The sequence below is a fragment of the Triticum aestivum genome, chromosome 7B, assembly GCF_018294505.1.
Source record: "Triticum aestivum cultivar Chinese Spring chromosome 7B, IWGSC CS RefSeq v2.1, whole genome shotgun sequence".
Classification (NCBI taxonomy): domain Eukaryota; kingdom Viridiplantae; phylum Streptophyta; class Magnoliopsida; order Poales; family Poaceae; genus Triticum; species Triticum aestivum.
Window position 1 is genome coordinate 73,158,647 of NC_057813.1, and position 13,734 is coordinate 73,172,380.

Consider the following 13,734-nt stretch of genomic DNA (forward strand, 5'->3'; position numbering starts at 1 on the left):
ACTTGAACAATATAGTGTGGGCTCCGAATAGAGTGCCAATAAAATGAAGAGTTATGTATTTTTCAACCCTAACAGTGGGGCTTCAGTAAGGAGGGGTGTCAAAACTGCTCTCTAGATACATCATGAGGCTATGTCGGAGAAATACCTTGGTCTCCCCACGACGACTGGCAGAATCACGGAGCATAAGTTTGAACACATCAATGAGCGATCGCGGGCGAAGGTGCAGGGGTGGTGTGAGACGAAGATGTCAAGTCCTGCAAAAGAAGTTCTCTTGAAATTAGTGATCCAAGCTCTACTGGCCTTCTCTATGAGTTGTTTCAAACTCGCAAAAGGCTTGTGCAAGAAACTAGCGACGAATATGTCAAAATATTGGTGGGCTAGATCACTAGATAAAAAGGGAATGCATTGGCAATCTTGGGAGAAAATGTGAATTGCAAAGTCGAAAGGAGGACTCAGATTTCGTCACTTTGAGACCTTCAATGACGCGATGCTAGCCAAACAAGCATGGAGAATACTTGAGAATCCAAACAGCTTGTGTGCTCATGTGCTAAAGGGTAGATATTTCTCAAATGAGTATTTCCTTACAGTCGGGTGCCTTGCAAGTGCATCTAAAACCTGGAAAGCTACTATAAAAGGGAGGGAGATGCTCAAGACGGGGCTCATTCGGCGAGTGGGAGATGGGACAGTGGCCGAGGTTTGGCATGATCACTAGATAGACGGAACCACTTCCATGAAACCAATGGGAGCTCTTAAGCCGAACTCAATTTAGCTAGTCTCAGCTTAATTGACCTAGTGCCAAATCAATGGGAGACGGAGATTATCAGGTATGTATTTTATCCCCCTGGTGCAGATGCAATTTTGTCCATGCCGAGACCGCGGACAGGGGGGCCAGACATTTGGGCATGGGCTTGGGAGAAGTCCGGCGTGTTTACTGTATGTTCAGCTTACAGGCATACAATGGAAGCAAAACTACAGCTGATGGAGACGGAGGGTACATCTGTTGGTAAGGAAGGAACATGACGAGCTCTTTGGAAGCTTAATGTCCTTCCCAAGATTCGGTTACTCTGGTGGCAGGTGCTAAAGGGTTCCCTATCTTGCTACGGCGAACTTCAGCGTAGACACATCAAGCAGCTACCGAACTGTCCAATATGCGGCCATGAAAATGGAACTTTGTTTCATTCATTGATGGAGTGCGACCATGCTCGACGCTTCTGGGAGGCGTCTGAGCGTTATTTTGCTATAGATACACCGATGCTCAATCCACTTACATGGACTTGCGATATACTTGACCATAATATGATCAAGAAGGATGCGGCGGCAATCATGGTCACACTGATGTGGGCGGTGTGGCATTCAAGAAACAACCATACACATGGAGAGCAGGAGTATCAACCCATGCAATCCATCATTACCATTGAAGAGATTGTCCGAGCTCTCGAAGTTCCAGCAAACGTCAAACCCCAGCCTATCACCCAACCAAGAGGGCAGCCACGTGATGTAGGGTGGGTGAAAATCAACACAGATGGAGCTACGGATTCAGAGCATGGCCAAGGAGGCGCGGGCTTCGTCGTCCGTGACCACCATGGGTCTTTCGTGAGAGCTGGATGCTCATGATACGAGGGCGTTACTGATGCCCTCACGATCGAGCTACTGGCATGCAGAGATGCGCTAGTAATAGCGCAGAATATGGGGCTTCAGTATCTTGAGGTGGAGACAGACTGTCAGCAGATTCAAAGCCTCTGGGAAATACCACAGAAGTTGAGTTGTTTCCATCTTATCAGAGAAATGCAGGAGATGAGTACTTTTTTTTTCCAGGGATTCAAGCTACAGTTTGCTAGCCGTCAGACTAATTCGGCAGCTCACCGTGTAGCTAGGCATGGTTTAAGGCTTTTTATATCTATGCTTGTGTATGATATAATCCCTGGATGGCTGACTGGTCAGACAGGCTAGCGCCTAAGGGCATGGCCATCGCTCCAACTTGGACCGGTGTCTCGCCTATCCATGTAGGCTCGGATGCCAGATGGATGCAAAGATGCAGCCCTGCAGGTGGTAGGTGCTTCCTGCAGAAGAGCCGGTTGCTTCGGTGGGAAAGTAGCAAAAAAGTGAGAGGAAAGGAGTAAAGACCCACTTCGGTAAAATACTACTACAGCCTGCGTTGATCAATTCATTCGGTGATTTCAGCCATAATTAGTCTACGTGACGGCTGGGGCAGCACGTCCTAAGACCGTTTTAGCTAAAAAAAAACAGCCACCATCACGTGATGCTGGCACGAGGTAATTAAAGCTGCCCAGCACTCAAAAAAGCGCCAGTACAACCACCGTGGCACTGCAACCAGAGCCACAAAGACCGCATCTGCGAGCCCGGTCTGCACCGCGAGACGAGATCCGACCACCAACCGTCCGTCCGTCCGTCCGTCCTGGGCCATTCACGCAGGGTTTAAAACACCACTGGCGGAAAGGCGCCCGACCGTGGCCGAGCCAGGACAAGCCGCCGCCCGAACGAGCCAACGAATGCCGCCGCCGCCCCGCACCGTCGGTGTCAAGCGGGCCCGTGACCGAACCCTCACTTCAAGCTCGAGCCGCGCGCGCCCGCAAAGGCACACGTACGTAGTACGCAGTAATGTCGCACCCAACCGGATGCCCCCCGCACCAACCATGGCAACGTTAACTGCAGGGCGCCGCGGTAGGTGCAACGGACATACGGACCGCATGTCCGAATGTCCGGTGGCGGCTCAGCTACTGCTGCCATTACCATCATCAGCTTCAACTTCAGCTTGACGTACGGTTACGTGCACCGTGCGCCGGTCATCCGGATCGGAGAACGAGACATGTGGCGTTCGTTCACGGAGTCGTGTCCTGTCCTGGCACGATGTCGTGTGGTGAATTTGTTGGTGACTGGCTCTGGCTGGTTGCTTGATTGATCACTCTGTCTGCTGCTGCTGCTTTGCTAGTGGAGAGTGCCAAGAAAGAAAGGGCCGGCCTTCCTTCTGGAAGGGTGCAGAGGTAGGTGAGGCACATCATCGCATGATGGGGGGAAACTTGCGTGTCGTGCCCAGCTGAGCCAGAGATCCTGTGTTCCAGTGTGAATGTGTGATTAGCTAGCAGGAAACGTCAGGTAATAAGCTGAGCATTCTGTCAACAAGTAATAAGCTGCAGTGATGGGGAAATAAGCTTTTGGCTTCACTGGTAGCCATCTCTGTTACTGCCAATGGCCTAACTAGCATTTGCAAATCAACAGGTGTCACAGATAGCAAGGCGTGTCGTTGGGCATCCAGCACCAGCAGAGGAACTGGAGTTGCAAGCAATAACTGATCTGACTGGATGAAAACATTATATGTGCAGGGTACATCGGCTATCTAATTCACCTACGGAAACATTTTGCTTCCACCTAAGATTACAGTTTATTGCCAATTTCATTCTTCCAGAATAAAAGAAAGAAACAATGCTACAGTGGCTTTGAGTGATCAGAAGCTCGACACGGCGCCGGCTCTGCCCCTCCGTCTCCGGCTCGCCGCGGCGGCCATGAAGCTCCCGTCGGCGCCTTCATCCCACAGCCGCACCACGCTGCCGCTGAGCGCCCTCGGGCTCTTGTACCGCCACGTTCCCGTAGCAGTTGTCGCCGCGAGAGGCAGTGACCTCACCACCTCCCATTCGGAAGGATCCGTCTCCGCCGGCCCGTACACGCCGTAGTCATCTTCGGGATCCCGATCCTCCTCCTCCTCGTCGCTCTCCACGTCGCAGCATCCGACGCAGCCGCTGTCGTGGTAGTACGCCGTGTACCTCTCCCTGGGCGACAGCGCCGGCAGCGACGACGACATCGTCGGCTCAGACGATCTCCAGCTCCCCAGCGATCTCTCCGTCTCCGCTGGTACCAACAACGGGGACGTATCCAGCTCCAAAGGCTTCGAGGATCCTTCGGCGATAACAGTGGACGACGGCGTGGAGGAGCGCAGGCGCCAGACGCCGGCAGCGGCGGCCGCGGCGAGGACGGCGGCGAGGCAGGTCCACGCCGCCGCGCCCGCCGCGGCCACCTCGGGGAGGGAGTGGATGCGGAAGGCGACGGCCTCCAGGGGCTGCTCCAGGATGTCCATCTTGATCGATCGCCGGCGTTTCTTGGCTTCCTCACTTCGTGTCAGCTCTGCTTGCGTCTGGGGGAGGAGCGATTGAGCGGGGTGGGCAGGAAGGTGGAGAGCAGAGGGAGGTATTTAATGGAGGTTGGGGAGGCGGAGGGTGGGTGATTAAATCTGGGCCGCTGGATGGTGAGGCCAAGGTGCGGATCGGCGGAAGATGCTGGGGATCGGCGGGGAGGGATTAGGGGAGATGCCGCGCCGGATGCCGGATTTTCCATATTATTTTCCTTCTTAATAATTTGGTGGTGTTATTACTGTTCCTCCTCCTACTGCAGTTGCAAGGTGGGGGTGGGCCTCCCTTGAAGGTCTCGTGGAGGTATATGCTACGTGCACCAAGGGTCTCGTTGATTCATATGTTTTTCATGTTTTTTTTTCTGTTTTGTTAAAGAACTAGCTCATGTTCGTTTAACAAACAAATTACAGTGTGCGAACTGAGCCTAGCTCAGGTGGTTAGGTTTTTTATGACGAAACTAGCACACCACCAAAGGTTTAGGTCCTTGGCTTAACATTACTGTTCGCATTTTTCTGGATTTAATTCAGGTTTTCGGGTGATGCTCGTTCACTGGGAGGAGACGTTTCGGTCGGCCACGAAGGCGCCTATGGTGACTTCATTAATCTCAAGATGATGTGACGGCTTTATCTCTCGCAGGTGCTCATGGGGTTAGTGTGTGTGTGTGTGTGTGTGTGTGTGTGTGTGTGTGTGTGTGTGTGTGTGTGTGCGTGTGCGTTTATATGGTTAGTGTATATTTGTATGTATGAACATCTGCGTATGTACTGTGATAAAACAAACAAATTACATACTGTACATGGGATCATTCCAAGAGAACTCGAAGGTTCCTATGCCCAAACCTGCTAGTCGCCCATCATTGAGCTCTGCCGCCACACGGAAAGAGCTCTGTTGCAAGGTATGCTGCCTATTTGAGCTGATTAAAAAGCTTGTTGCATGCCACATAGCCGAGTCTTTGTGGCACGTCAGTTAGGGATCGTCCCCAAGTCCGCCAGATCCTGGTGCCGCCATCTTCATTCAACATGGTTGGAAAAGATGATCACTGCAGCAAGACACCATCTGCACCCACACTCCAACTCAACCCCACACTCTGCACAAGATATGCTGTCGCCCAGGAGACCAGGAGGATGTCGAACATCTGCCACCACTTCTTAACATCACTGGAACAGAGCCCAACGAGACACTTCTCGACGTCACCGATTCAAGTGTCATCATGGTTTGAGAGAAATAGAGCCATCTTATTTTGACGCGGTGCCAATCCCACCGTCGATGAAACACTTCTAGGGACTAAGCCTATCCTATCTACTCATCGGAGCAAAATTGTTGAGACCCCCTCCCCTCCCGCACCAAAGTGGCAGACGGAGGGGCCAAGGGCCCGCAAACTAGTTGTTAGAGGGGGGGGGGGGAGGGGGACGAACATTTCCATATTGCCAGTACAAAGTGGTTGAAAACCACATCAGAACTACACTTTTTTTGTTATGCAAGAGAGGAGATGCATATACGTGAGCGTGCAAATTTGTTTCCCCAAATGAGTTGGACAATTATCTGTTATGATTTCTTTTTATTGATGATCCACACGTGCTCGTGTTTATCAGCTAAATAGAAAATTTAAAGCAGCACAATGTATTCATATTCCAGATAATCATGCATCATCTTCAATTAAAAAACGAGATATTAATAGGGCGATGTTCTATTGCCATGCAAAACTCCAAGCTCAAACACATCATGGGATGTGAGGCATGAAAAAGACAAACCAACATTGAATATTGCCGAACAACAATGTCACTACTCACTGTTGAATCCGTTTTTCTTTTACAATATCTTTGGTCAAAATGAAAATCGGCATTTTGAGAGAGGTTGACAATTTCTATTTTGGAGCAACGATTTTCTTCTTCTTGTCCTGAGCTCCTCCGATCTCGAATCGCCATGGAATTTTGCACGCCTTTAGAAAACTCGTTCATCTTCAATGTGCAAAATTCTCAGGGTTTTTTTTTTTGACGTTGCTGTTCATTCGAAGCATCTGTGTCCATGATCAGCTATGGGTTACCGCTAAAACTGAGCCTGACGAGTTGTAGCCAGAGTTCGAAGGCAGAGTAAAACGAATCGTGTGCGTGAGCGGTGAGCCCGTGGTGCGCCTAGCGATATCGCCGCCCATGCGAGCCGGTTCGGTCGGGACGGTGGTGGGGCTTTCGGCTTGGTGATAGGATGAGCCGTTGCACACCCCCGGTTGCCGCCCGGTGACCAGTAGCCACTGGACCAGTGAGCGCCGAGCGCATGGCCGGCCACCTGGTCCACGAGGGCCTGTCATTAGCTTATCATCCGTGTCTCAAAAAAAAAATTATCTTATCATCCACGAAGGTTCAGGTTAGTTCGTGGCAGGCGTAGCGCCGTAATATCCCCGTGCCGTGCACGATACCGGCTGCGTTCCTGCTGGCGACGCCAGCGTTGCATTTTTACCGGGGCATATCCTATCCAGAAGAGTCGTACAGCATAACCTGGTAGCTGTGGTAAATTTTACAGGTGCCGCCCGTGGTACGCATAAGCCAAGGACACGGTGTCCCTGAAGAAGAATTGGACACATGACACTGGCAGCGAACTGGACAACGGCACCGCTACGTTTCTGCACTGTCCAGACGATTGAACATACGCGGTACACGTACGCACTAGTACATTGCATTACACATCAAAACAGCTCTACACAGGGATCATGTTCACGAGTAGTAGTATATCATACGATTACAGCGGCAGAGATCGATCGATCGATATACGGGAAAAGAATCTTCGAGAAAAAGTTGTTCAGATTCAGAGGTTCTGGATGATCTTGAGGGTCTCGCCGATGTGCTTCTCGGGCTGGAACTGGTTGTTGTAGATGTACTGCACCACGCCCTTCTTGTCCAGCACGTAGGTCTGCCTCCCGGGGAGCGTCCCGAAGAGGTCCGACGGCACCCCCCACTCCTTGCGCACCTTGTTCCCCTCGTCGCTCAGCAGCGTGAAGGGCAGCCGGTACTTCTTGGCGAACGCCTTGTGCGACGCCGCGTCGTCCCCGCTGATCCCGATCACCTCCGCCCCCGCCTTCTTGTACTTCTCGTACGAGTCCCGGAACGCGCACGCCTACACGTTCAGATTGGATCCAACGGACTGAGAACAATCACTATCACATGCAGATACACAGTTCATCCAAAGAACAATGTCGTAGTTCATCGACCCAACGTGTTGATCTAATATGTGTCACTTTATTACTCTCAAAATCATGCATGTTTCGTACAAATACCCTAACTAGCTAGCTATAGCTACTGCTCGTACATGTAGACGAAGTCGGAGTTGCCGGCCATGGCGTTGATGACCTGCACCGTCAGCACGGCGCCGCCGGCCATGACCACGATGATGAGCACGGCGGTGATGGGGTTCCGCAGCAGCTCGTAGATGGGCTGCACCAGCGCCCACGCGAACCCCGTGCTCACCGTCAGCGCGTACAGCCCGTACCGCCGCATGTTGTCCCAGAACTCCTCCAGCAGCGGCCCCTCCGGCCCCAGCGCCATCGCCGGGCCAGCGTCCACCGACAGCGCCAGCGCCAGCGCCACGCCCACCGTGATGCCGCCGATCAGCGCCCACGTCGGCAGCTCGCACGTCCGCCCTCCTCCGTTGCCGACGAGCTCCTCTTCGATGGGCTGCTGCCTCCTCGGCGTCGCTGCTTCGGTGATTTCTTGGGAAGGTATGGTCATGGCAAGGTGCTTTGGTTGCCGTGGAGTGGGGTTAGGGGAGGAGAGGCTAGCTTGGATGGTGGTGGAGCCATGGCGTTTGGAAAGGATGCGAGATCCAAGTGGTGAGCTAGCTCCGGCAGAACCAAGAGGACTGAATGTCTTCTGGCGAATGATCTGATTTGGACGAAATTTGATATATTAACAAGTGCAAAAAAATAGAACTATTACTGTATTTAAATCATAATAGAATCTCTGGCTCGATCGAAAATATAAATGATGATCTGCCGCACAAGGAAAAAAAATAGAATGAATAATCTTCTGAGTGAATATCTGTGCGGAGATCATTATTGCACGATGGAGCCAACCGGAGGAGCAAGAGGAATGTAAAGGACGTGAGGAAGTAGGAGGGACCGACCGGCCCGGGGCATGGAGCCAGTGGCTCGTTTGGAGCGTGGCCTCAGGGTCGGGGTGTGTGTTTGTGCTCTCGTTTGTAGGTTAGAGCGAAGGCTACAAAAACCATCGTGGTGTTGTAGGGTGTCGCCTCTACTTGTTGCTTGGGTGATTGATTCATCGACCTGTCTAGTGCGCGGTCTTGGGGCCGTTGTGGATGTCGGATTTAGTTGTAGGGTGTCGGTTTCAGTTGCTCAGATGGCGCATCCGACGGCTCGCCTCGTGCGTGACCTTGGGTTCGGTGTGTGCATAATTACCGACTTTGGCTAATTTCCCTTATTATCCGATGCATTCTTGTTCTTCTTAATGAAAAGGTAGAGTTCTTGTCGGTTGCTCGAAAAGAAAATTAAGATGGTGACGAAGGGTGGATGGACGATATTGACTCCTCCCGAGGATTAGAAAATGGCCTAATGGGACATTTCAGCGCCATACGCCGCTTAATGCGCTAAAGGAACAGAGCTAGCGGCGACTTATATGAGGACGGTGGAAAAGGAGAGAAAGAGAGGGAGGCGTGAGGTGGAGGGTGGATGGCAGTGGGCAAGGAGGAAGCCGAAGAGCGTAGAAAGGATGGAACCATGCAAAGTGGCAACATCCATGTCTAGTAGGAAGGCAACTGCAATTGCCAAGGAGGTTGCATTGACAATGTGAAGGGTGAAGGAGGCAATAGTTAGGTAGAGAGATGTGGATAATTTGAGGAAGACAGTTTGCTAGCTCACCTCTTGTTTTAGTTTGTGGCATGTGTCTGTTGCCTAGTGGACGATGATGTGGAGACGATTTTTGTGATTTATTGAATGAGCGAGAAATGACTATTTCCAACTTCCAAGTTCATGCCAAGAACATTGAGATTTGTGCAAGTATAAGAGGATGATAAATTCTTAATTGGACGGAAATCAGTATCAACTGAGAAATATCTATTTCTAAGTCGACTGAGCCATAGCCCTAAAAATAATAATGGAGAGTCCAGGTCAGCTACAACTGCCTATCAACCAAGTCTTTGGGCAGCATTTTCTTACTTGATACTTATTTTTTTCGGGAACACGCCCTTGCAACTTGATAGTGTGATTTAAACTGGACTAGAGCCCCAAATCCGTATTGAGCACTAATAATTATTGGACACGCCCTTTTAAACTTGATAGTGTGATTTACACACTCTGTTTTCTGTAAGGTCTATTATAAAGTTCAAAAGTATTATTCCTTCCGTCCCATAATATAAGAACATTTTTGATACTAGTGTAGTAGAGAGGGGGAGTACTATTACTATTATTTTTTAAAGTAAAATTTTGACTTCTAAATATTCATAGTCATGCCGACGAATGAAGTGGTAAATAGTCCCATTTTGTAAACTGCTTACTTTGTCGATGGACTGATTAATTGATGGATGCACAAACTGTTGCCAAAGAAAAAAAAAAGCACTGACCTGTTTGGTGCAGCCTGGCGTCTCATCGGCGGGGTAGAAGTAGAGGACGACGGGCTTGCCCTTGAACTTGGAGAGCGATACCGTCTTGCCGTCCTGGTCCTTGAGGGTGAAGTTGGGCGGCACGCTGCCCTTGCTCACCTGCAACCAACCAACCAAGCACCACCAAAACCCAACCCACTTCAGTCACCAGTTCACCCACGCACGAGTTCGCCACCAGCGCGCGAGATAGCTAGCCGGGATGCCGGATGCGTACGCACCTTGCCGCAGACGATGCCCGTGGAGGCCGCGCGGCGGCGCGGCGCTGGCGTGAGGGCGAATGCCGACGCCGGCGCCCTGAGGCCGTGGAACGCGGCCGAGGTGGACGGCCTGCAGAGGCGCGCCTGGGACGACGACAAGGAGGAGGCGCGAGGGGCCAGCAGCACGGACGGCTTGCAGCAGGCCGTGGAGGCGGCGAATGCCATCTTGGCTGGATCGGGGTGAAGGACTCGCCTCAGCCGCTCCTCTGCTTCCTGGTTTCTGTCGAGGAAGCGGAACCTCCTGTGATGGATGGTTGGTTCGTGGCGAGGGGATATCAGGATGAGGTCGGAACGGGGGGTTTTGTGCCCACGTGGCGTAACCTGCTGCCCTTTGTTGTTTGAGTGAACTTTTGTTTGCTTCTTTTTTCACCACCGTCCAAGAGGAACGTGATAATGTAGACATTGATATTTGATGTGATATTAATTACATGCTAAACATATTGAGCCCTCACCATTGAAGCAATATAGTTCGTTGGATTGACATTGTATGATGGTTGAAATTTGTTAGATCTGTCCCTTGGGTCTTTTTATATTGGTACAAAGATATCATCGTTCATCTACGTTCACGTGACTTTAGGTTGGATCCTTCTGATCCGCGCTACTCTTCATAGGCGACGATTCTTGTTCTGGTGCGCTGATCCCTATGAGGTCTTAGCACGACAACTTTTCAACTTCCTACTACAACAAGTTTTCTCGAGCTCCCACGAGGGAATGGTGATGACGGCGACTGCCATACCTTGCCTATAGGGGGGGGGGGGGCATCGCTAGTGGTCTTCCTTGATGATCCGGATCCATGATAGGCACATCTTCTTTAATCTTATTCAAGTATAAAAGTCGGAGCACACAGATAACAGTGTTGTAGGACATAGCGTTCTTCCCCAGCATTCAATCAAATACCATCCTCGTCGCCTTGACCACTCCGCACTTGCAGTAGACATCATGGATGTCCGCGAAGATATTTACGAGCTCATCAAAAGCCACCACGGACCGCAAAAGCGTGTATCTCGCGGCATGTCTCAAGCGTCTGGGATCAATGTGGGTGGGCAACACGGACACGAGCATGACAGAGTTAGGATGCACCCCATCCTAATCCTGCATCCGAACAACTATCTCCATGGCAACCCCAACGAGGCCATTTCTCGTGTATCCAGGAACGAGTGCGTTCTAGCTGATGCAATCTCACACATGCATATTGTCGAACACCCTGCATGTGTTGCCAGCCCAACGACACTTGGCGCACCTATTGGCTAGCCGCCGACGCTGTCGCCATGAGCTGGGCATGGACGACACGGCCCGTGGCGAGTTTCGCGTGTGCTGCGTGGAGCTTGAGGAGCAAGGTGAATGTACAAAGGGCATGGATGTGGAGCAAGACATGACGGTGAATGCGGGGAGCACACGACCTTGGACCTCAGGAGCGCGCGATGGTTGGAGGTGGCCTGTCTGCCACCGGGAGGAGACGATAACATGATCGAGCACAACTTCTTCTTCTTTTACCTTTATACCGCGTTATCGTTTCACAACCTTTTCTTTCCAGATAAACTAAAACTTGCGCTGGATGCTTTAATGCATTGATAGATAAAGAAAAATGTTTTGCACAAATCTTGGACCAGACACCCCAAAATGCAACTCCACACGTTTAATAAGTAACCACCCGGAGAAGTGCAACAAGGCTTGATCATATCAAGCAAGATGTCTCTTTTGGACTACACATTCGTTATTGAAGCTACATTGCACGTAGCTCCATGTGTTTTTCCTATATCGCTACATTTCTTCATGATCTGGGAACTGTAATGTTCCATGATGGAGAGCAGAGGACGGCATGGCGTCGAAGAACCGCTCGTCTGTATAAGTTCTTCTGGTTTGAACCGGAGTGTTTCATTCCTGGTGTCTCCTATTCTCAAGCTTAGCTTGTCTTTCCTTTTCTGTTTCATCTTTCTTGCATTTTTGCTATATATTGAAGGATGTCACAGAAAATTTGTTATGTGGTGAAACTTAAGGACTCGGGAAACATGAAGGGAACCACTCACCCTTAGGTTGTGTATACATATATGATATATCCATGTATATGAGTTGTAAGACATATAAGGTGGTTGGTGATTGTATTTATCACCCATACATTTTTGAGATTTTTTAAAGCTACATAACCAATGCGACGCTTTTATATATCAAGGGCAAGGGACACATTCTCTTTTAAGCTGCAGTCAAGGTGGTTGGATGGAACATGTGCAAACTAGTTTGTTGTTGCCAACTTATAAATTTAGATTTAAAAAATTTAACACAACTATTCAGGTCCTCTACATCCTTAGACACTCGACTACATCAATGTGCAAACATGCTACCTCAACATACAACTATGCACAAAAATTATCCACCACAACATACACCATACATAGTAAGATGGTTTGAATTCTATTACGGTAAAATTCAAAAACATTTTACAACCATTTAATAATTAACTATAATGAATCATATGTATTTTTTAGCTTCATTCAATTGTTAATCTAAATATTCATGTGCTATATAGCTGCGTCTTAGTGAATCACATTACAACCGATTCCAGCACCAATGGCGCAATCTAGTTTATAAAATCGATTCGTACAGTTGCAAGCATCGAGACTGCATTGATCCCTAAACAAAGGACTGCATTGGTCCTTATATAACTTGGTAGTACAAATTTAGGGACTAGCTATATGTAAGTCATCTGAAATTTATTTTGGATAAGTTTGATCAATTGGAGAGATCTGACTCGGTTGCTTTGAATATTTCAGGAGATCATAGTTAAAGAAAAAAGGGGAACCTGGAAGTTGTGGTTGTTATAGGCCGAGCAATCTTGATATGCCAAGGGACACAAACGAGGAGATGGTTGTCAAGCTGAAGTGCATACCATACCTAGGATGTTGCATCTGTTTAGCATGTGACCTTCATCATTGCACGCCGATGCCTTGTTGATGGCAGCATTCATTTAGATATGTAGTTTGGCTCATATTATATGTGAAAGAATTCAAAGTGCTTCCTGGGAGATTTTTTTTTTTTAGAAAAGGAGGCCAGCCTGGGAGATATGTAGACTACAAATGTTTCAAATTGTGCTTTGTTTCTCTGTTGGGTGTTTCCTGGTGGTGTCGATGAGCTAGTGTTTAAATTGATGTCATTTGCTCCTTGTTTATTTATGTGTTGTCGCCAACCAACCATGGGCGGGAAATCATGGTTTACTTATCTGTTGTAATGATGTGTTTAGTGGATGGAAATTGAGATGCATGGTGATATTGTTGTGTAGATAAAATGGAGTGGTTGAGATGCCTGCCTGCTGGCTGGTGTTATTCAACTCCTGAACTAGTGTCGCAATTATTGTCGATGAAACCTTTAGCGATTATTTTTCCTGTTTGCCTCGAGATATAGATTGGATTGACCTCATGCGTATATTCATGTTGTTGAACTCACGCGTATATTCTCCTTGTATAATTTATTGGTTGCAAGCTCCTTTTGTTAGTATCAATATTTGCGAAAGAAGAGAATGTTGACATACAAAAGAAATAGCAACAATCATCACATCTAGTTGGGTGCTATACAAACCTTTCATCAGCATGGATATTGCATGTTGGTAACTCAGTTTGCTCCATGTTTCTAGGCACAATAATTGTATGTAGATGGTGATTATGCACACTGCAAGCACGCATAGATCCAAACCAAAATGCCGCCCCTAGCCTTTCGGCGTATATGCGTCGATGTGTATTTCT

At 49.1% G+C, this 13,734-nt stretch overlaps 2 protein-coding genes across 3 annotated transcripts; both read right to left on the bottom strand.

Annotated features, from left to right (window-relative positions):
• Positions 1-3,259: 3,259 nt before the first annotated feature.
• LOC123159237 (uncharacterized) lies at positions 3,260-4,187 on the bottom strand. The gene has a single exon (XM_044577063.1). It carries the CDS (start codon positions 4,088-4,090, stop codon positions 3,464-3,466), a length of 627 nt encoding a protein of 208 aa, XP_044432998.1. The 5' UTR covers positions 4,091-4,187; the 3' UTR covers positions 3,260-3,463.
• Positions 4,188-6,793: 2,606 nt separating this feature from the next.
• Positions 6,794-10,300, bottom strand: LOC123157030 (peroxiredoxin Q, chloroplastic-like). 2 transcript variants are annotated; one of them, XM_044575253.1, is made up of 3 exons: positions 9,962-10,285; positions 9,705-9,842; positions 6,794-7,247 (listed from the first exon to the last, which is right to left on the bottom strand). In XM_044575253.1, exons 1-3 carry the CDS (start codon positions 10,163-10,165, stop codon positions 6,939-6,941), a joined length of 651 nt encoding a protein of 216 aa, XP_044431188.1. In that variant the 5' UTR covers positions 10,166-10,285; the 3' UTR covers positions 6,794-6,938. The 2 variants fall into 2 exon arrangements, with proteins under 2 accessions (XP_044431188.1, XP_044431187.1); XM_044575252.1 differs by lacking the exon at positions 6,794-7,247 and adding an exon at positions 7,350-8,011 and having other exon boundaries at positions 9,962-10,300.
• Between the last annotated feature and the right edge of the window lie 3,434 nt (positions 10,301-13,734).

Bases quoted from the DNA above. Each gene is read 5' to 3' on its own strand.
- LOC123157030 (XM_044575252.1), bottom strand. From the start codon at position 10,165: ATGGCATTCGCCGCCTCCACGGCCTGCTGCAAGCCGTCCGTGCTGCTG. The intron at 9,843-9,961 runs GTGCGTACGCAT...GGTTGGTTGCAG, and splicing joins CGGGCATCGTCTGCGGCAAG to GTGAGCAAGGGCAGCGTGCC. The intron at 8,012-9,704 runs GTCAGTGCTTTT...CGTCCAAATCAG, and splicing joins CGCCAGGCTGCACCAAACAG to ATCATTCGCCAGAAGACATT.
- LOC123159237 (XM_044577063.1), bottom strand. From the start codon at position 4,090: ATGGACATCCTGGAGCAGCCCCTGGAGGCCGTCGCCTTCCGCATCCAC.